The 21,283-nt window shown below is 37.0% G+C and overlaps 3 protein-coding genes across 6 annotated transcripts in view; 1 reads left to right on the top strand and 2 right to left on the bottom strand.

Moving 5' to 3' along the window:
* The first annotated feature begins 4,036 nt into the window (after positions 1-4,036).
* Positions 4,037-11,833, top strand: rsl24d1 (ribosomal L24 domain containing 1). Its single transcript, XM_079858972.1, has 6 exons — positions 4,037-4,212; positions 5,150-5,263; positions 7,344-7,416; positions 7,499-7,562; positions 9,141-9,226; positions 10,327-11,833. Exons 1-6 carry the CDS (start codon positions 4,132-4,134, stop codon positions 10,392-10,394), a joined length of 486 nt encoding a protein of 161 aa, XP_079715098.1. The 5' UTR covers positions 4,037-4,131; the 3' UTR covers positions 10,395-11,833.
* plex9.1 (PML-like exon 9.1) lies at positions 10,420-15,223 on the bottom strand. Its single transcript, XM_079858971.1, has 3 exons — positions 14,902-15,223; positions 14,638-14,700; positions 10,420-12,973 (listed from the first exon to the last, which is right to left on the bottom strand). Exons 1-3 carry the CDS (start codon positions 15,032-15,034, stop codon positions 12,450-12,452), a joined length of 720 nt encoding a protein of 239 aa, XP_079715097.1. The 5' UTR covers positions 15,035-15,223; the 3' UTR covers positions 10,420-12,449.
* A 789-nt stretch (positions 15,224-16,012) lies between these two features.
* Positions 16,013-21,283, bottom strand: part of myo9ab (myosin IXAb) — a 106,953-nt gene continuing 101,682 nt past the window's right edge. Inside the window, exons 44-45 of one of the 4 annotated variants that reach the window (XM_079858927.1) lie at positions 20,269-20,408; positions 16,013-18,989 (exon numbers count right to left, since the gene is read on the bottom strand). In XM_079858927.1, coding sequence (XP_079715053.1) covers positions 18,583-18,989; positions 20,269-20,408 — 547 coding nt within the window. In that variant the 3' untranslated portion in view covers positions 16,013-18,582. Of the gene's footprint in view, positions 19,011-20,268; positions 20,409-21,283 lie in introns of all 4 variants that reach the window. The other 3 variants (XM_079858924.1, XM_079858926.1, XM_079858925.1) reach the window with 3 other exon arrangements.

The raw sequence follows: 21,283 nt of genomic DNA, 5'->3' as shown, positions 1-21,283 counted from the left end.
GTTTCACAGAATTAATAGCATTGCTGCGAGATCTAGTGAGAAGCATTAAAGGGATAGTTCACCCAAAAATGAAAATTCTGTCATCGTTTACTCACCCTCAAGTTGTTCCAAACCTGTATGAGTTTCTTTGTTCTGCTGAACACAAAGGAAGATATTTGGAAGAATGTTTGTAACCAAACAGATCTCGGTCCCCATTGACTTCCATAGTAGGAAAAAAATATACTATGGTAGTCAATGGGGACCGAGATCTGTTTGGTTACAAACATTCTTCCAAATATCTTCCTTTGTGTTCAGCAGAACAAAGAAACTCATACAGGTTTGGAACAACTTGAGGGTGAGTAAACAATGATAGAATTTTCATTTTTGGGTGAACTATCCCTTTAAAATTCAGCACAGAATTCTCTGTTATAAACCAAATCAGATCAAATAACACCGACATGGAAACCAGGAGGAACATTGTGCCACGAGCGAACAAGTTATAGAAGGTTACAATTCACAAATCACCAACATTCACCACAGATTTACTGTAGTAACACCAACTTTAACCATGGTATTGTGGCAGAAATAGTCAGATGCTTTTACATGATCCATTTCAGGGTTCGTACAACCCTTTGAGAGTGAAATGAATGTTTTATGTTTGCCAAACGAGATCAGCTCGTTCCGATATTTTAAGGTTTTAAGCATGTTCGTTGAGTTAGCTGTGATATTGTGCGCAGTTTGCGTTGTTTTGATTCATTTTGACTTTAAAGTGCTTCACACAACTTTTTTCAGAACTTAAAAGCTCTAAATATTACCCAATTTAAATGTTATTTTTAATGCGATGAACAAAAACATTATTTGTTCATCCTTCAAAGATTGTCCCCATTTGTAAAACTAAAAAGTTTCAAGATGTGGGAAAACTAACACTTGGTGGCAAACAAAAACTTTTAAGATAAAAAGACATGAAATTACTGCTATAACCAGTAGATGGCAGCAGAGGAGCACATATTGTTTTAGCCATTTCCACTCCCTAATATAATTATGTTTTCAATGTTTTGCTTTTAAATTTGTATTTAGACATCATGAAATCACTATAGCCCCTTTCACACAGCGCTTTGAACCCGGGAAATTGCCGGCAAATTGCCAGAGCGCCTTCTGTGTGAACGCAAACTCGACCCGGGATTGATGCCGGGATCGATGCCGTGTTGGGGACCTAGTAACATTGCCGTGTTCAGTCCCGGAACGCGCGCTGTGTGAACAAAAGCCGTAATAATGCCGTGTCGCAGTGATGACGCTGAAGCCGGGATCGTTCGCCAGCTGTGAAACGGTGCGTAATGCGCAAGTTTATGATCGAATCAGAGAAAAAAATGCACAAGCGAGAGAGAGAGATCGCAGAGCTCTCATAAGCAAACTTCAGACGCTGCTGAGAAATTGCATGTCACATCGATGTCACGTGTCTTTACGGGATTTTTACGGGTTGTGTGTGAACGCACTCTCTGATTCCGGAAAATCACTGGCAGTGTGAATGAACCAAAATCAAACGAACCCGGGTCAAATCCCGGGTCACTTTATACGTGTATTTTCCGGAATCTCTGTGTGAAAGGGGCTTATGATATAATATGAAATCATCAAGAATTAAATTATCAAAGTTTGGCACCTTTTGAGTCACGGCCACCTGGTGAAAGTTGTAGCTCTCAGAATACATGTTGTAATTACAAGTTTTACAAACACATGACGGCTTTCCAGAATCGTTACGGTAATGACGACATGGCGTGAACCCAAGTTGAGTTCAATCTGTCCCTCAGAGTTATATTAGTCATTGTGGTGTGTTTCGCTGTTTTTGTTGGTTTTATACGAACTGAGGGACGACTTGAAATTTTTAAGCTTGTTTTTGTACCTTTTTTCTGCAAGAGTGATAAAATAACCCAAAAAAGGTGATGTCGTTCACCAAACTAAAAGCTTTATAAGACGTCGACGGCCTTATGATGAGAGGATCGTTTGCAATATGAAAGACGTCTGATCCAAAGAGTGAAATGGAGAAATTATACAGAGCCGTTACCTCCAAAGATAGAAACTATATATTTCTGTATATTTGAAAGTGCCAAGTAATGCATTTCAGCTTTACGTTAATTTTCTCACGCTAGTTCCAGCGCTCAGATTTTTGCGCTGTATTTTTCTTTAGGCCGCCATTTTAGATGGTAGTGACGCGGCGGGTGTGACGCACGCTAGAATCCAAAGAGTTGTTTGCCTCTTTCACTGGGTTGAGCTTACGATTTCAACATCGAGTATGATTGTGATTGTGTGATTTTGAGTGTTTGTATGAAGTGTGGCTGAACTACATTTGCAGTATTTACTGTTGTGCGAACAATATTTTATAAAGTGACTTGGGAAAATATAATCATAGAGTTTTGAAACAACCCTTTAGATCGAGGTGACACAAAATCATCATTTCAGAAAGCAGATTAAATCTATACCAAAGATTGATACGGTCGCCCCTGTGTAGACTTGACTAGACTTTTGCTTTTGTAAAGTTGCATAATGTTTTGACTACGATCACACATTTTTAAATCTTCAGAAAACCTGTTTTAAACCCTTTTTTTAGCGTATTGAACATGTGCCGTGCCAAACCAATCTCAAACAATGTGAATTTACTCCTGAATGTAAAAAACTACCACAAAAACTTTGAATTAGGGCTGTAAATGCTTAAATATGCTCTGTATTTTTTCCAGTGTTTTTTATTTTTTATTCTTATGAGTGATTTTGAACTTGTCATTTGTGTTTATAATGTTTTGCTTGTTCATATTGAAGGATTTTGCTCATTGAATGTCCCTGAACAGCCAAAGAAATGTGTTTTATACTCTGAGTCAGGAACTTTAATGGGCTTTTAGTTTGATGATATCATGATTTGCCTGTTGATTTATTATAATTTGTATTATGATTATTTAAGCCCTTCATGTTGAGCATGTTGTACCAGTTTGATTCAATTACATGCCAAAAAAAGTGGTCAGAACAATGCACGTTATAATAAAATATTTCTCAAAAATTACTGTTTGACTAATTTTCTTTTTAGTTAATCACCCCCCTTTTTAATGTCACGCTTTTTGTAAATGAGTTTAATGCCAGTGATGTTTATTTTGAATATTAGGCTATTATTATTATTACACTTAACTGCATTAAAATATTAGATTTTTCAAAAATAGGACTACGGTAAAGCAATGATTGGAGAAACGAAGCTTTTCGAAACTATGAATCAATTGAACCGAGTCGCAAAATGACTCACTCGAAACGCCGCGCGCTGGCGACCCCTGCTGGTCAGATCAGTGTAAATGCAATGAAAACTCATGCCCAAACATTTTACAAACCAATTACAAATGTTTAATTGAAAGTGTATAGATCATTTATTACCATTAAATATGAAGTGTCTGTATAATATGTGTTATTTAATTAATTAAATTGTAGGGCTTGTCTTATGGAGAGCTAGAGACAATCAACTAAAACGCTTCCTTTTTATTTTAGTCCTACAAATGTATCATTAAAAATGTCTACAAATTGATATAAAAAAATGTAATATAAATAATAATATAAAATAAAAAACAAGCGGCGAAACATTGGAATTTTGAAACGTTTCGAAACCGTTCATCACTACTGAAAATAACCCAATTCATTACGATTTGACACAAAACCACTTAAAATTAAGCAATTAAAACAATTTGGATATAAAGTATCTATCCGTCTGTCTAAAATTGGAATAATTCAAACAGAAGTAAAATATTCACAATAATTTCGTTCAGTGTAATCCATTTGAACTTGAAAACTTTAGTTTAGTTGCTGCCTTAATTGTTTTTAAATGTATAATCAACTATTTTGTCTGGTTGAATCTCGTACATAACGTAAAAAAAATAAAGTTGTTGAAAGGGTCAAATTATTTCGATGAGTTAAAGTAACAGGAAAACATACATGATTTATTACTCATATATATTATTGTACAGTGTGACTGTGTGGTAATGCCACTCCAGGCCTCCTAGTGGCGTTAGAGCCTGTGCGCTGCGTGATGACGTCATGCGCCGGAAGCGGAAGGAAAGCGTCCTCTTTTCCGCCTGTGTTCGCAGCGCTGCGACACATGTGCGAGTTAAATAATAACAACTGATCAAAATGCGTATCGAGAAGTGTTATTTCTGCTCGGCCCCGGTGTACCCGGGACACGGGATGATGTTTGTGCGCAACGACTGTAAGGTAAACACTCGGGCGATGGCTATTACTGGCGTGTGTGTGTGTTTATATCAGTGTGTGTTTAAGTCAGACGGACGATGAGTGTCATTTCAACGATTAGTTTAACATTGATGCTTCATATTGTTTATTATTAACGAATTAAATGTGAATTAGGTGTTTTTGAACGAGATCACAGATTCATATATGTGTTGTTTATGAACGATTGTACGTGTCGACACTCATAATACATATAATGGAAACATGGGAGAATCATGTTTCACATAATTTATAAAATAAGTTTACATAATAGATAACAATTTAACTTAATCAGTGATTTAATAAAATACAAATTTATACAATTTTATTTAATTTGATATTATTTACACTACCAGTCAAAAGTTTTGGATCGGTAATATTTTTAATGTTTTTAAGAGAAGTCTCCTGCTGTTTATTTGACAAAAGCTTCTATTTCAGATAAATACTGTTTTTTTAAACTTTATATTCATCAAATAACCTTGAAATAAAAATATAAATAACTGTTTTCAACATCGATAATAATCATAAATGTTTCTTGATCATCAGATCATCATATTAGAGTGATTTCTGAAGGATCATGTGACACTGAAGACTGGAGTAATGATGCTGAACATTCAGCTTTGATCACAGGAATAAATTACACTTTACTATACATTCACAGAAAACAGATGATTTACAGTAGAATAATATTTCACAATATTATTTGTAAAATTTCACTTTTTTTTTTAATCAAATAAATGCAGTCTTGGTGAGCAGAAGAGACTTCTTTTAAAAACATTAATTTGACTGGTAGTGTATATTGTACTATAATGTTTAATATGTTATCACATGATAATATGATATCCAGAATAAGCCTCTGGTAGTCCTGACATGTTCTCAGTCTGTGTTTATCAGTGTGAGTCCTGACAGGTTTGTGGTCTTGAAGTCTTTCAGGTTCTGCAGATCTAAATGCCACAGAAACTTCAAGAAGAAGCGAAACCCGAGGAAGACCAGATGGACCAAAGCATTCAGGAAATCAGCGGGCAAAGAGCTGACGCTGGTGAGAGACCCACACATCTGCACCTGTTAAACAGCGGTTATGTAAGCGATGAGGCACTCGAGGCTGCGACGTGAACTAGCCTTGAGTAGCTTACTGCTTTTAGAAAACGGTTACCACATAATATAAATATTAAAGCCGAAAAACATGTACCTATGCAACTTTCATGAAGTAAAATCACTAAAAGCCTTCCTTCCGCTGGAAAAAATAGTCCCTGATCGTGAACAGCAACAGAAGTGACATTATGAGTGAGTGAGTCAGGAGAGAAGACTTTTATATTGAAAGGACTGAAACTTGTGAGCTGAACACGGAAAGCAAGAGCAACTGACAGATGACTAGCGCGTCATGGCACGGGGAAACCCCATCACTGTTAAAAGGACAAGATATCGCTGCAGACATTCACACAGATTTATTATTAAGAATATAGGACTGACCTGAAGGAAAATGACATATCTACTGTTAATGCAGATACACTCGCTTACTCGATATCTCACAATACTCTACTCTATAAGCTTGAACAATAGGCCTATGTCACGAAAAAATTGAAGACCGGAAGTACGTCTTTTAGTAGGGATACGGCTCTTCCGGTTAGCTTTCTACAATGGCAGAGTCCGATAGATACGGCTGGACCAAATCTCTCCGCAACGTGCCTGAAGTCACATATGACGATGTGGTTCGGATGGTAAATGAAAACTCTCAAGTGGAAAAGCGTGAAAGCTGAGTTATGGCTGTCTACGTCCTGACGCAGAGCAACCCGGTGCACTACAACAACAGCGGCGGCCGTTCGCCAGTTTGGTAAACGTTTCTATGGTAACAGCGAGTTGGTCCAATCAGCAGACGTTGCTGCTACGCTTAGGATTGTGGGTAGTGTAGTTTTTTTTTCATTAGATCGTGGATAAAACATGTTTTTCTTAAAACAAGGTTGATTTCATACGAATTTATAGCTTCTACAGGAGCAAAAACCTTCGTTTCACAAACTCATAGCTCGTGGTCAGTCTACCTCGGATGGTTTAGACATTATGGCTGATAATCTAAATCCTTATGGAGAAATACTGTTGACCGGAAGTTCTGAATCCCTCCTCCGCGTTCCGGAAGCAGGAAGTGTGACATAGGCCTATATCAATGAGAGCAAACATGTTTGTGTTGCTAAGAGTGGTTGCTAGGGGTGTTGTGTAGTGATACATAGAACCATTGGATGAAGCGGTTAAAGCTATAGGGTATATGTCGAACGTCGCATGACGAAACCGGAAACCTGGTCTCATCGCATCCGCTTGTCATAGAAAGTGTTAACAGCCGTATGAACTGACGCCGATATCTATGGAATTTTAAGGTAATCAGCTAACCTACCTATCTCACTTTGTTATTGGCGTTTTATTCTATTTAAATATCTAAACGTTAGTGTGAAGATTTTTTTTTTTTTTACTTTTAAATATCGATCTTCACATGCGAGGGACATTGGTTATGATCATCTTTGCTCGCTCCTTTTAAGTTATCTTGAGTAAAACAGTAAAAAAATGCAAGAAGCACATACAAAAGACCTGAACCGGAAGCGATGCGTTCTGTTTTCCGGTTTCGTAATGCGACGTTCGACATATACCCTATTGACCAATACAATACAATACAATATACTTTACTGTCCCCTTAGGGAAATTTGTCTTGGGCAACAGTGTACATGCTGCATTTTTACATCACACGAACTATAAATAGATAAATCACATGTACCTCACATAGACCGTCCATACAAACGTGTATATCATGTGTCTTATTGCACAGCTGAAAAGGGAATTGTTATTGCACAATTAACCACGGTATAAACCATAAAACCAGCAATAAATAACAATAACCAACAGTAGATAATAATTAATAATATAAAACAATAAATGATATAAAGTAATCAGTGCTAACCAGAGACAACCATAGCTCTTTGTACTTGCCATTCAGGATTCAAATGGAGTTTTTAAACCGATCGAGTCGACATTGAGCTCTCGATATCTTCCACCTGAAGACAGAAGCCCAGACTCAGCATGACCAGACTCAAGGACTGTTATATAAACTCATTAATGCTGGTGATTGTGTTTGACAGGATAACGCGCTGGAGTTCGAGAAGCGCAGGAATATTCCCGTCAAATACAACAGAGAGCTGTGGAGCAAGACGAGTGAGTGCGCCGGCTTTACCGTGGTGTTACTGAGGTGAAACTGACCCACTCTTAACCTGAACCCTGTGTTTGTGTTCAACAGTGGTGGCGATGAAGAAGGTCGAGGTCATCAAGACCAAGCGGCAGGCTCGCTTCATCATCAACAGGTGAGCTCAACATTTAACATCTGTGTTTTTCTGAAGTTTAGGGGCAATATTTTTACACACATTTTGGGGATATTGCATAAAAAACCCTGCCGAGATGCGCTTAAATTCTAATCATGTGCATAAACCACTTATTTGCTCAGTTGTTTTATCCGATTAGAAGACGTAAACTCCGACGGAAACACATTTACTGAATAAAACCCCTCAAACATCATGTGACTTTGCCTCAGAGGCTGTGATTGGATAACTGGAGTAACCAGCGGACCAATGGCATCGCAGCATCTCTAATGTTGGTTTGGTGGCTCTGTCCAAATACACACACACTTGTGGTCTTTGCAAGTGTTAACAGAGCTTTTATTTATATTTCCAATACTTTGCATTTTAAGATAAACGTCTGCATGTCTGTTCAGTAGTCGCTGTGTGACTAACAGAAGACACACATTTACAATAGTGGTGCTTCTAGTTAAGTGATGAAAACAGTTGTTGTAGAAAATAGGCTACACACACCAAACTCATCCTTACACCAATAAAACATGCAACACTTTGTTTTTACTACCAAATTTTATGTATCAGTGGAATGTTGTCCTCAACATCTTGCGATTTCGGGGCACATGAGTTGCCGAAGATAATGCATGATGGGATACGCTCTGAATCGGTATTGGAGATAGTGTGGGTTTAGTGTGCTTTAAAGGGGTCGTCGGATGCCCAGTTTCCACAAGTTGGTGTGATTCTTTAGGGTCTTCATGTACAGTTTGTAACATATTTTGGTTAAAATTCCTCAATGATTGTGTAAAACACTTTTTTACCTCCTCAAAAGCAGCTGTGTTCACAGCGACCCGTTTCAGTGCGAAGGATAATGAGGTGCATGTCTCTTTAAATGTTAATATCACCTCATTATCATTTAAAGACACATGCACCGAAACGAGTCGCTGTGAACAGAGCTGCTTTTGAGGAGGTAAAAAAGTGTTTTACACAACCATTGAGGAATTTTGACCAGACTTATATATATATATATATATACGGGAAATATGCTAATATAGTCCGTCAGTGGTCGTGGGCGGAGCATGAGCATTATGACATCATACTGCTCAAAGTCCAAACGGCTTGATTATTGAGAGTGTTTAGGCTTTTTGAGGATTAAAAAATTTAATTTGTGAATGGATGTTTCTCACTGTATGGTGGTCGTGTCCACACACACTGCAAACACATTTATATGCAAACACCATATAAAAGAGAATTTTGCATCCGACGACCCCTTTAAGGGCACTGCACTTCATCAGGGCATTTTTAAGACAGTCTTGCGCACTTTCTTCCTGTCGCGTGCGCGCGCTCTCAAGTGGCCGAGACAACAAGTGTGTGTATTTATTTAGACAAGGCAAAAGTGTGTGATCAGAATGATTCAGTGTAATTCCCTCCAGAAGCGTCTCACAGGAGTGTGTTCCCGAACACCAGAGAACATGACAGCGTTTACTGTGTCACACTCGTTTATGATGGAGGGAAAGAGAGCCCGATTGCAGAAACTTTTCTTGTAAAGTTGGTCAGTAATTTGATTCCTCCATGAACATGTCCATATTTGCACAGGCTGAAGAAAGGCAAAGAGCTGGAGAAGGCGGCCGATATCAGCGAAGTCAAGAAGAACATCCACCTCATCAAAGCTCCACACGCAGGTAACACACACACACACACACACACACACACACACACACACACACACACACACACACACTGCACACACACACACTGTGTTTCACGATTTCCTCATGATTCTGAACAGACAGCTCAACAAAATAACGTCATTTACTAGAGGTTTTGACAAAATGTTGCTGTATCCTTAAAAATGTTAATTATTGAATGAATGATTCAAGAACTCGCTTATAAACTTAGGATGCACCGACATTAAAGTGTTGGCCGATACCTCTTTATATTTGAAAGCTGATAACCGATATATTGGCTGATAAATCTAAATCCAAAGTTTGATATAATTTTTGAGAGCCTGATTACAAAAACAAGTCTCCCCATTAAAAGCCATGTCTCAAACACACGATTATAATATTCTCATTATAATGTTATGTAGCCGATATGACAGACTCGCTGCACATGTTGCACTGAACTGTGTTTTCTTTTTTTTAAAGTGATTTCAATCATATTTCAAGCAATTTAAAACCATCATGTTGAACAGTGCACATCTGAAGAGTCTCAGCTGAAGGACATAATACATTATTAATCAGCTTTAATATATCAGCCACATCGAGCCAGTAACGATAAGGTGGCCGATATATCGTGCATCCTTATCATAAATACTTGTTTTATTACTGGATGAAATAATTACTGTTGTACTGGATCTGCATTTCTGAGTGAATCTCGAGGGAATTATTCAATGACAAATACATTTAACAGTCACTTGTCGCCACCTACTGGTGTAATGATGTAATTGGTGCGATCGTGTCACAGTGGTGATCTACTTTTTCTGATCTCTACTGTAGACATCAGTGTTTATATCCGAACTATAACCTTTTATCCCAGTACTTCTGTGATTATTTGAATGATTGTAAGACAGAAATAATGATTCTGTGTGGTTGAAAAGACTTTCAGCTGTTTCAGACCTTCACATGACAGCGGCTCTCTCTGGATCAGAACAGATCTGAATGTTTGAATGAAAGGTTTAATAGACCACATTTAGGAATGAGATCATGTGTGTGTTTGAATGGAGATCCCCATCTTTTAAAGATGAATTGTGCAGCTCAACGTCTCTGCCGTCTCTCCTCAGGTCAAGCCAAACAGCTGGAGGACAAGATGGTCCAGAAACTGGCAGAAGACGTGCACATGGATGAGTGACACGAAGAACGCTTCACATCTGGACTTGCAGAATCGTTCTGCTGGAATATTGAGAATCCTGATCTACATAAACATGAATATTCATCAGCATCCAGGCGGAGTCGACGGGACTTATTTGCATATTCCTTCTGGAAAAATCCTTCCTTTTGCTCTAGTGTCTGAAGATTGTTTTGGACATGAAGTTTTGTGTGTTGTAACTGATCATCAACACTTCAACTCTATGGAATTTGTGCAAAATCTTAATTCCAATAAAAAAAGAAAAAAATTCAAATACATTTATTTTTTCATGTTTGTAAATGTTTAGTTGCCACCGAAATACAGAAAGTCATATATATATATATATATAAAGTTTAATCGAGTGAAATCAACAGGAACATTATTTGCATAGCAAACATAAAAGCAAATTTAGCAGTTTCATAAAATGGTTCATATTTCCAGTTATTGAATAAATGTCAATATATGAGGGTTTATTCATTCTGACACCTGAGATCAAGAAAGGGAAGCAGAACCGAATGCAGAAAGTCATATATAAAGTTTAATAAAGTGAAATCAACAGGAGCATAATTTTTTTTGCATAATTTTACAGTTTTACAGACTTACTCCAAAACACAGAAAAAAGCAAATTTAGCAGCTTCATAAAATAGTCCATATTTCCAGTTACTAAATAAATATCAATATGTGAGAATGTAGAAATGAAATTCTGAGAGATTATATTCATTCGGACACCTGAGACCAAGAAAAGGAAGCTAAACCGGATCCCAAAACCTGATATTAGACTGAAACAGAAATAAAATAATAAAGCAGGCAGAAAATAAAACACTTTTAACACCGTGGCATAATTTACAGATGATTTGAATGATAAACATAATGAGACTTTACACACGTTCAGTGTAAAATAAGACTTCACATCACACATTACACAGTTATTGTAGCAAATTCAATAAAGCACAGATTATTTAAAAAACTGTTTTGAAAAATGAAAATGATATGAACCGTAATTTATGAACAACTGCTCTCATCAGCCCAATTCTTTTTACTTTTCATTATAAAATTATTGCACCCCTCTAAGCACTATTTCTGTTCTGGAACTTAAGTTTAGTGCAACTTAATTCCGCTTACACACATCGCACAGTTACTGTTGCAAATTCAATAAAGCACAGATTATTAAAAAAAAAACGTTTTGAAAAATGAAAATTATATGAACCGTAATTTATGATAATTTTTTTTTTTTTTTTTTTGCCAAAAAATAAAATAAAAATTATAAAATTATTGCACCCTCTAAAAAGCACTATTTCTATTCTGAAACTTAAGTTTAGTGCAACTTAATTCCATTACCACACATGCAGTATTTTCAGCCAGTGAAGTACCCGTGACATCATCACACATCGCACAGTTATTGTTGCAAAATTCAATAAAGCACCGATTTAAAAAAAAAAAAATGTAAAAAAAGAAAATGATATGAACCATAATTTATCGATCGCTGCTTGCGTCAGATGAGCAGCCAAAAAAAAAAAAATATTGTATAAAATTATTGCACTACTAAGGCACTATTTATATTGTGGAATTTGCATTGAGTTGAGTTGAGTTGAGTGCACGTTTAATACGGTAACCGTTGCATCATCACAGGGCTGTTTTGTGCTTCCTCGTGAGGTTGTGGCAGGGTTTCCACACGCAATAGTGCTAATATAATATATTAACTGATGTTAACTTATGAGCCGTAATTTATGGAGATGATTTGCCAAGAAAACGTACCTTTTCGTTATAAAACTAATGCACTCCACTGTGAACAAGAAATTGTTGTTTCAACTTAAAAAACTCAGTGTTTGTGCCGCCTTCATTTTAAGTTTAATCAACTGGAAAAGTGAAGTTGTACTAAGCGACAACTTGGATATTTGAGTTGACAAAGTTTTCATGCTGCCTTAAATTTTTAAGTTGAAACCACACTTTTTTTGTACAGTGCATTTCTATTCTGGAACTGTTCAGTGCACCGTTAAAACAGAAACCGTTGCATCATCACGGTAGAGCTAATGAGTATGTAAACGTGTTGCATCATCATCATGTGAGTGTGGTGGTGTGCTTCCTCACGAGGCTCCGGCTGGGGTCCCACACGCGGTAAAGCTCCTGCAGGGTCCGGGCGTCCTCCGAGGCGTCGTGCGCGCCGTACGGCTCCCGCAGGAACTGCTGCACGAGGAAGGGCTGGGAGTACTTCTGCAGCTGGAACATGTCTCTGCTCAGCGGCAGCGTGTCCACACACCCCGACACCACGCGCCTGAACTCCTCCAGCAGGACGAACTCCTCCAGGACCCGCCGCAGGATCGGCCAGTCGAAGCGCCGGCTGTTGTGGCCCACCAGGAACGGCCCGCTGAAGGTCTTGAGGAACGAGATGAAGTCGGCGAGGGCGCGTCTGTGTGGGACGGTGGGAACGGGGCGGCGGTTGAAGAGCAGGGATTGGCCGGAGACCGTGAGACCCGTGACCCGGGACGCCCCGTCAGTGATGCTGCAGCGGGGCAGGAGGTACGCGTTAAACGTCCGGTTCCCGCTGATGGCCGACAGCTGCACGATGTCACACGCAGACGTGTCTGAGGACGGGGAAACACGGCTCAGCCATTATGACATTAATATTATACTTATTCTTTTTTTTCTACAAAAATTGTGTTTTAAACATATAATATTTTGCACTGATAGTTAAACAATTAATTTTCTTTAGGCATTAGCGGATGGCATTTTGATATGATTTATACTTTTTTTTTTTTTTTTTTTACAATATTTTACTGTAGAATTACGTGCATTAAAGCTTTTAAAAATATTTTGCACTGATAGTTAACCAATTAATTTTCTTTAGGCATTATGGGAAGGCATTTTGATATATATTTTATACTTATTAAAAATTATTTTTTTTTACAGTATTTTACTGTATAATTACATGCATTATGCTTTTAAAAATATTTTTCACTTATACTGTAGTTAACCAATTAATTTTCTTTAGGCATTAGTAGTGGATGGCATTTTGATATGTTTTATAATTTATTTTATTTTATTTTTTAAGTAATATTTTACTGTAGAATTACAAGCTTTTAAAAACATGTTTCAGTTATCGTTAACCAATTAATATTCAATAGGCATTATGGGATGGCATTTTGATATATTTTATACTTTTTTTAATAATGTTACTGTAGAATTACATGCATTGTGCTTTTAAAATTATTTTTCATTTATACTGTATTTAACCAATTTTTTTTTTTTTTAGGCATTAGCGGATGGCATTTTCATATACAGTTTCAGTTTTATACTTTTTATTTACTTTTTTTTTTTTTACTGTAGAATTAGATGCATTGTGTTTTTAAATATAATATTTTTCCGCTTATAGTTATATTGGGTGACTGTTTTTCATATTTTAAACTAATTAGAAACGGATTATCAGAGCACATATTGGGGAAAACCAAGAAGATCCTCTTGATTTGAACTTGTGCTTGACCTAAAAACTGACATAGGTCTTGTAATTGTTCAACAATAATGCTGCATTTATTACAATAAGCACATAATTACACTTAAGATCATTAATGGCTCATTACCATGCTACGCCAATGTTGACTTTTTTTCTTCCCTTTTTCATTTGTAATGAAAACTAGCTACCTACACATTCACAAACTATATCTACAACACGCCACAGTTGTAATGTAAATCTTTATGAAAAAATCTATTCCATTAACAAATAGGCTAATCTATTATAAATTCTACAAGTTAGTCAAAATGTACCACAATAAATACAATAGAATTTGATAAGTAAAGGTGCTCATGAGTTTAAAAAGCTTTCTAATTTATGTTGGTGCAGGATGATGGTCTTATTTAGTTTATGTGGTTGTTTTAGATTATGTTTGACATTCTCCACTGTGTTTTAAAGGTCTAAATTATCGATAGATTTCAAACAAGTTGCACATGTTATCATCATCGTCGCGATAGGAATGGCTGATCACACTTTTGTAGCGCTGGTGAGTATAGTATATATTCGTACGGGAACTTTGTGCTTATAAAAGTGATAAAATGCATATAATTAAGCAATGGCCTGATTCTATGTTTCCATTAACCATGTACACATCCCCCACACAAACTGTTCATTATATAAAGCTTAACAGATTATTGATGTTATTACATGATGAAAGTGACACTTGTGTAGGCTAAAAGTGGCAAACAAACTTCACATGATGTAAAAGCTGTAGAAGTGTGTGTTATAAAGAAGTTATACCCAGTCCAGTGGTTTCCAGGTCAAAGAACACCGGCGTCTCTGCATCGACTATCATGGCTTTATCTGTCGAAACAAACCAGTACACTTCATTATGCTTTATTAGTGTTGTTGCGAAAGTTACATCTTGTGTCATTGCTGTTCTTTGGTTAGCATAGTGAATCTCGGTGACACAAACAACAGCCCTTTTAAACCCTTTATCATACAACAGAGCTTTAGTTTGTAACATATTGAACACTTATTAAAGGAGAACACACGCGAACTCACCGCTCGGGCTCGCGCTCCACCGGAACAACCTCAGCAGGGCTCGCGTGACCGCGCTTATAAAGCTCACGACCAGATCGACCAGCGACAGTCTGGGTTTATTTCCCACAGATTCCACGCGTTTAGACTCTTTCATTTTGTCGTCTCGAATCGGTTTCGTTTCTCCTGAATGTCCTCAGCGATCACGTTCGCTTTTATTATGAACACTGATGACGGATCCATGAGCAATGCGCGCTCCGCCCTCACGAGGACAGCAGTGACCGCAAACGCCATGGCAACTGAAGTGTGGATGTTTGTTTGTTTCCACAGTTGTTTCTTAAGTTTCTGCTATGTTATTACCACAGTTATTACCGCGTTTTCATAAAAAACAAACTTGTATAAACGAGACCACATAAACGCATTGTGATTTTTACTGTAAGTTATTTTTATTATAATAAATCTAAATTAATCTGACAATTTTAATGTGTAAGCGGCTAGGGCGGTACCAGAGCATTATTTTGAGTCATAATTTCAGTCAAGGAGAAATTGGTTTTATATTAAGAGTAAAACTTAAGATTCACATAGTTAAATCAAATGCTGTTCTGCCCAGCAACAGACACGCCCACTTCTGACGCGTGACTTGAGTTCTTCTAGTGACCGTGAAATATCGATATCGTGAAAAATAAGTTGGAAAAAACATCTGTAAACGTAATAGCATCTACTTTATCTTGTTTCTATTGATTTTTAATTGTATTTTATAAGGAACTGTCTGGAAATAACAAAAGTTACAGAAATGCAGGGTCTAACAGAGAAAGGCAAGCCAGTTCAGAATGGACCGTTTATTTAAAATAGCTAAACATAATTAAAGTGAATAAAATAATTAACACATGATGACAATAACACATGAGTCATGAAATCTTTCCTTCATTTTACAGATTAGAGAAAGGAGCGTCCATTCACTTTAAATATTTGTTTCGACAATTATAAATTATATAATTGTTAAATACTGTCAAATTATAATTATATATTATATAACGTTAATTGCTAAATACTGACAGAAAGATATTATCCACTCTTTATACCTATTATTAAATGCATTCTCTACCAGGACAAATAAGGAAAAGATATGCCAGGTTTCTTTTTATTTTAATTTTTTTTTAATAAGACAATGATTATGTTCATTTTTCTTTTTACATCCTTACACATTGATTTGCACAATAAAGAAATATTACACAAATTGCACCGTTTACAACTGCGCTCACGAGAGCACAAACACAAAATCCAAAAGCACAAATTTGTTTAGACTTACTCTGTCCATCAAAACACACAGCGCAGGTTCATTCAACATAAAATAAGATATTACATCCCTCAAATGACATCCCTTGTTTTCAAACATACAGAAACATACTCAAGTGCGTGATAGCAAACGCGTCTAGCTACGCAGGGTCACGTGTCTCTGCGAATAGCGCGCGCTTAGAGTTAATTAGCATAATAACGGTTTCAGGTCAACTACTGACGAGGGACAGTTTGAAGAGAAGTAAGCTAATGTTAGACTGTCAACATGTTTATAGCTAGCTAGCTAAATCCGGTTTAACGACAGACATTTGAAGGTAAGTACTTAAAGCCACACAGTTAATATATGTTAAATATGTACGGAACTGCATTCGGGTTTGCGTATTTGCATAGAGTATGTTTCTGGCCTTAAACATGATCTTAAATACATAAGCTGTAAAAGAGAAACTTTGACAATAGTGTAGCATGCTACAGTGATTACATTCACTTATGCAGGACGCAACAAACCACCGCTTCCTTCTTACCGCCTGTTTTTGAGCATTAGTGGACTTAAGGTTAAGATAGTACCCAAGTATACTTATCGAAACATTAAAACATAGCTTAAGTCTTATGTGACATTGCACCATGGTGATGGTTTCTTGCAATAGGCTATGATATGACATAAATATAGACATAGATATATGTAACTGCACATCAAAAAGGAGTAAACAGCTTCTGGAGACACATTCCCTGCACACAAACAGCAATGTTCACTGTGTAAACTTACTATAGTTTATAATAAAGCTTCGAGCTTTATGCTGTTATGTGTCCTTGTTTTCTATGAACTTTACTGCTATAAATGGGCATCTTAATGTCAGATTAAAGGGTAAAAAACACAGCAGAGGACCCTGTTTTAGATGCGCGTGTGATAAATTAGTCCTAAATCAAAAGTACACTGCAAAAAATGCTTTTCTTACTTAGTATTTTTGTATTGTTTCCAGTCCAAATATCTAAAAATTCTTAAATCAAGATGCATTTCAAAATGCAAAATTTGCTTAAAACAAGAAAAATTACCTGCCAATGGGGTCAGAAAAATAAACTTAATTCAAGCAGAAACCATATTATTATTCTGACCACATTGGCAGATACATTTTCTTGTTTTAAGCAAAAACTCTCTTACCCCTAGAAAACAAGACATAATATCTTATGCTATACTACTATGGTAAATGCATCTTGATGTAAGACATTTTTAGATATTTGGACTGACTGGAAACAAGGCAAAAATACTGAGTAAGAAAAGCATTTTTTGCAGTGTAAAAGTTTAACCAAAAAGGACGTTGTGGCCAAGAGAACTAAATATGTGACTCCGGATGGCACAGTGGAACATTACACCAAAAAATATATTTATATACTTAAATTTCACAATAAAATATCAGCATGTATAAAACACAATATACTTTAAAAAAGCAATTTTACAAAAAAAATTCAAGTCCTGATTTTGTTGCACGTAACACTGATGGAAAAAAACAACGAAACAAACAACAGTGATTAAAACTACAGCAAAGAATCATGGTACAAACACACTTGACTTTTCATCCCTATTCATCCTTTTGATTTTCCATCTGAAGGGAAAACGTGTTTCTGGAACCAAAAAACAAGAAGAAAAAAGCAAAACCGTGGATGAATCTCACTAGTACACGTCCGGGTCCAATTTCACCCCAGAATCAAAACCATTTTGCATAAAGAAAATCTAGATTATTTGCTTTATGCAAAAAAAACAACAACAAAAAAAACATTAAAAATCTGTTTAGGGAAGAAATAAGACCTGGACCTCGTGCGTTTTCGTCAGACTCACCCATAAGAAACTCAACATACAGAGACGGACACCAGATTCACACAAGTTTTCCATCTGCAACACAAAAAGACGTAATTTTTTCACACGGGTCAACCAGCAGCACAGGGATTTCAGCTATTTACACCATTCATTCGACCCTCATCAATAATATAATATTATTTTACATATTTAGCACTTTATCAAAGGTTTTAATCATAGAGTGAAAACAATGGTAGCAATACGGCATGCAGTCAGTTGAAGTCATGTGACCTCTCATTGGCTCAGTTCTGTAAACATGAAAATGGACATCACAGGTTGATTAAAAATCGCTCTTTCCCAGTTCAACTATTCTTAGAATCTGTTGTGAAGAACGGACCAGTCCAGCAGGTCCACTTTACAGTCAGTAGGTCGTAGATATGGGTGCGTTCATCTTCTCGTTCAATTTTTACACCGTACTTTTTGCTCATAGTTTCGTTCATTAACAGGACTGTGCAGTGAAAGGCTGTGATGGTTGATCTCCAAGCTTTTCTCTTTCGCTTCAAATGTTATTCAGACGTTTCTGCGTTTCCAGCTCCAGCTAATGTTGGACACCATCATGATCACACCATGAACTCATTACTCCCGTACAGCACTAAAGGCTGAGAAGAACCAAATTCGTGCTCTCGTCTGCGAACGCCTCCTTCCTCGCGGGACTTTGGCGGGCAGCTTCGGTTCCCTCGGGGTCGTGGACGGGTTTTCTCGGAGCTGGAGGCACATCGGGTGGTCAGGGAAGCCTGTTCCAAGCCCTCCTGGTCGGGGAGAATGTGCAAATCCCCACCGGAAGAGGCGGAGGAAAACAGAGGCCCGGAAGAGGAGGAACGGAGCCGGTAGTGAGGCGTCTCGGAGGAGAGCGAGGCTACGGCCGAGTCCACGGAGTCCAGGGATTCGGGCTGACGCCGTAAACCACGTCTGCTTTTAGACTCGGACTTCCTCCAGCGTGTTGCCGACACCGTGCCGGTGAGTCTTTCTAAAAAGGAGACGTTTGACACTACAAATCACGTGCAAAACCGTTCACTGAAAAATTACAATTCTGTCATCATTTACTCACCTCTCAAATTAAGATTTCTTAAAGGTTTCTGTCCCTCTGTTTTACCCTTATGCGACCTTGTGGACACGTTTGTCTTTTTTAGGTTTATTGTGTGTGCGCCTGTGTTAATACCAACTGCATACATTTTGGCACAGGTGTGTATTTTTATTGGAATTTTCACCCCGATTTTTCTTTATTAAATATATTTTGCACTACTAACACAAAATAGTTCCTCTCAGGACCTTCAGGACAAAAATGTCCCCATTGAAACCCATTAAAACTGCAATTTTTAATCCCAGGTTTAAACACGTTTCATAAAGTATATATTTTATATAAAATAATGTTCATAAATAATTTTCATAATCATAAACTTAAACCTCTATAACTTTTTGTTTTACTTCAACAATAATCTGCCAAGGGTCTTCTTTAAAATGAGACCAAACTTAAATCTGTGCTCACAAGCTTCACATTTTTATGATATGGCATTTTTGTGTTACGCACAAGGGTTAAAGTCCAGGTAACCAAATCTTAGAAGATCCAAAAAAGTCATAAATGCGTTGTAAAATAAATCTGCATGAATCGAGACGTTTAATCCAGGTCTTGTGAAGAGATAGAATTGCTTTATATGATGAACAGATTAAATTTAGGCATTTAATACTCACATATAAACAACACACACATAGAGCACATAATATAATCATGTTAACAAACAAGTATTCATTACCTCTATGAGCTCATTGTTTCTGCATTAAATCATTAAATTGTTTAAATGAATAAATTTTTAGCTAACTGTGATTTTGTATATGTACATTTCTGAAATCCATAACTTGGACAGTTTCCTCTGATAACAGATCACTCTACATTGTAATGTGGATTTTCTGTAAAGCTGCTTTGAAATGATGTGTACTGTGAAAAGTGCTATACAAATAAATATGAATTGAATCATATCATTGGTTAGATGTGAATAAAAGGCAAAAATAAATCTGTTCATCATATAAAGCGATCACATCTCTTTACAAGACTTGATTCAAATGGATTAATTTTACATTGACTTTATGTCCTTTTTGGATCTTCTAAGTTCTGGTTTAGTACAGAAGCATCTCAGGTTGTGTTTCAAAGATCAACCAAAGTCTTATGGGTTTGGATCGACATGAGAGAGAGTAAATAATGACAAAACTCTTTAAAACTACCACAAAACCTTCTAAAACAGCGCCGTTACCCCATTGATCGGACATGGCTCCTTCAGACTCCATGAGGTTTTCCGAGCTGTCTGCTGTCCCGATAGACGCTTCCGACTCCAGCATCTCATCATCAGACGCTCTGGGATCCAAAGCCAACATCTCATAGGTCAGTTCTTCCCTAAAATGAGTGAAAAACAGGTGTGAATGAAAATAATAAATCCGCTCCTCCACCCTCCTGAGCTTTTGCTGTCTTGTTTTGTTGTGTTTTTATGTGGGGCGTTTGGTTCATGATTCATGTCTGATCATGTGATTCCCTGTGTTAGTCATGTGATTGGTTCATTGTGCACAGGTGTCCCTTGTCTTGTCATTAGTCGTGTGTATTTAAGCCCTCATGTTTGCCACATGTCCACTGTTGTTCATGCCACGTCATGCCTTTGTTTTACGTTTGATATTGTAATGGAAATAAATGCTGCACTCTGGTTCGCCAAGCTCGCCTCCAGTGGATTTGTTACAATTCCTCAAAATATGATATTGTTCCACAAAATAAAGAAAGTCATACATATATTTGAATGATATTCTTACAGTGGTTTAATATTTCAAGTGATCTCTCCTATCCAGTCATAACCTGTTCAGTTCCAAACTGTGACTGGGTTTAACTTGAGAAAATACAATCTAAAAAAACCTAATGGGTCAAACTTTATATCAGGTGGTCTTACCTACTACGTACTTATCCATTTGATACTATATACTTATGTTTGTGCATTGTAATTACATTTAAAGTACTTGTATTTGTAGTTACACTGTTAATTTTATCCCTAACCTTACCCCTAATCCTAACCCTACCTTTACTCCTCAACCCAACCATACCTCAAACTCGTAAGCAATAAATGTGGGGATTTTCCAAAAACAACATTACACAGTAATACATATTCTTGTAGGAATTTAAAGGGATAGTTCACCCAAAAATGAAAATTAGCCCATGATTTACTCACCCTCAAGCCACCCTAGGTGTGTATGACTTTCTTCTTTCTTTAGGCGTAAGTCCTTCTGACA

Source organism: Squalius cephalus (assembly GCF_949319135.1).
Source record: "Squalius cephalus genome assembly, chromosome: 23".
Classification (NCBI taxonomy): Eukaryota; Metazoa; Chordata; class Actinopteri; order Cypriniformes; family Leuciscidae; genus Squalius; species Squalius cephalus.
The sequence above is the reverse complement of the archived record's forward strand: the minus strand, read 5'-3'. Positions and strand labels throughout refer to the sequence as shown.

Coding starts and splice junctions, on each gene's coding strand:
- rsl24d1 (XM_079858972.1), top strand. CDS start 4,132: ATGCGTATCGAGAAGTGTTATTTCTGCTCGGCCCCGGTGTACCCGGGA. Junction 4,213..5,149: donor TTGTGCGCAACGACTGTAAG/GTAAACACTCGG, acceptor GTGGTCTTGAAG/TCTTTCAGGTTCTGCAGATC. Junction 7,563..9,140: donor GCTCGCTTCATCATCAACAG/GTGAGCTCAACA, acceptor ATATTTGCACAG/GCTGAAGAAAGGCAAAGAGC.
- plex9.1 (XM_079858971.1), bottom strand. CDS start 15,034: ATGAAAGAGTCTAAACGCGTGGAATCTGTGGGAAATAAACCCAGACTG. Junction 14,701..14,901: donor GTGGAGCGCGAGCCCGAGCG/GTGAGTTCGCGT, acceptor TTGTTTCGACAG/ATAAAGCCATGATAGTCGAT. Junction 12,974..14,637: donor CCTGGAAACCACTGGACTGG/GTATAACTTCTT, acceptor CCCCGTCCTCAG/ACACGTCTGCGTGTGACATC.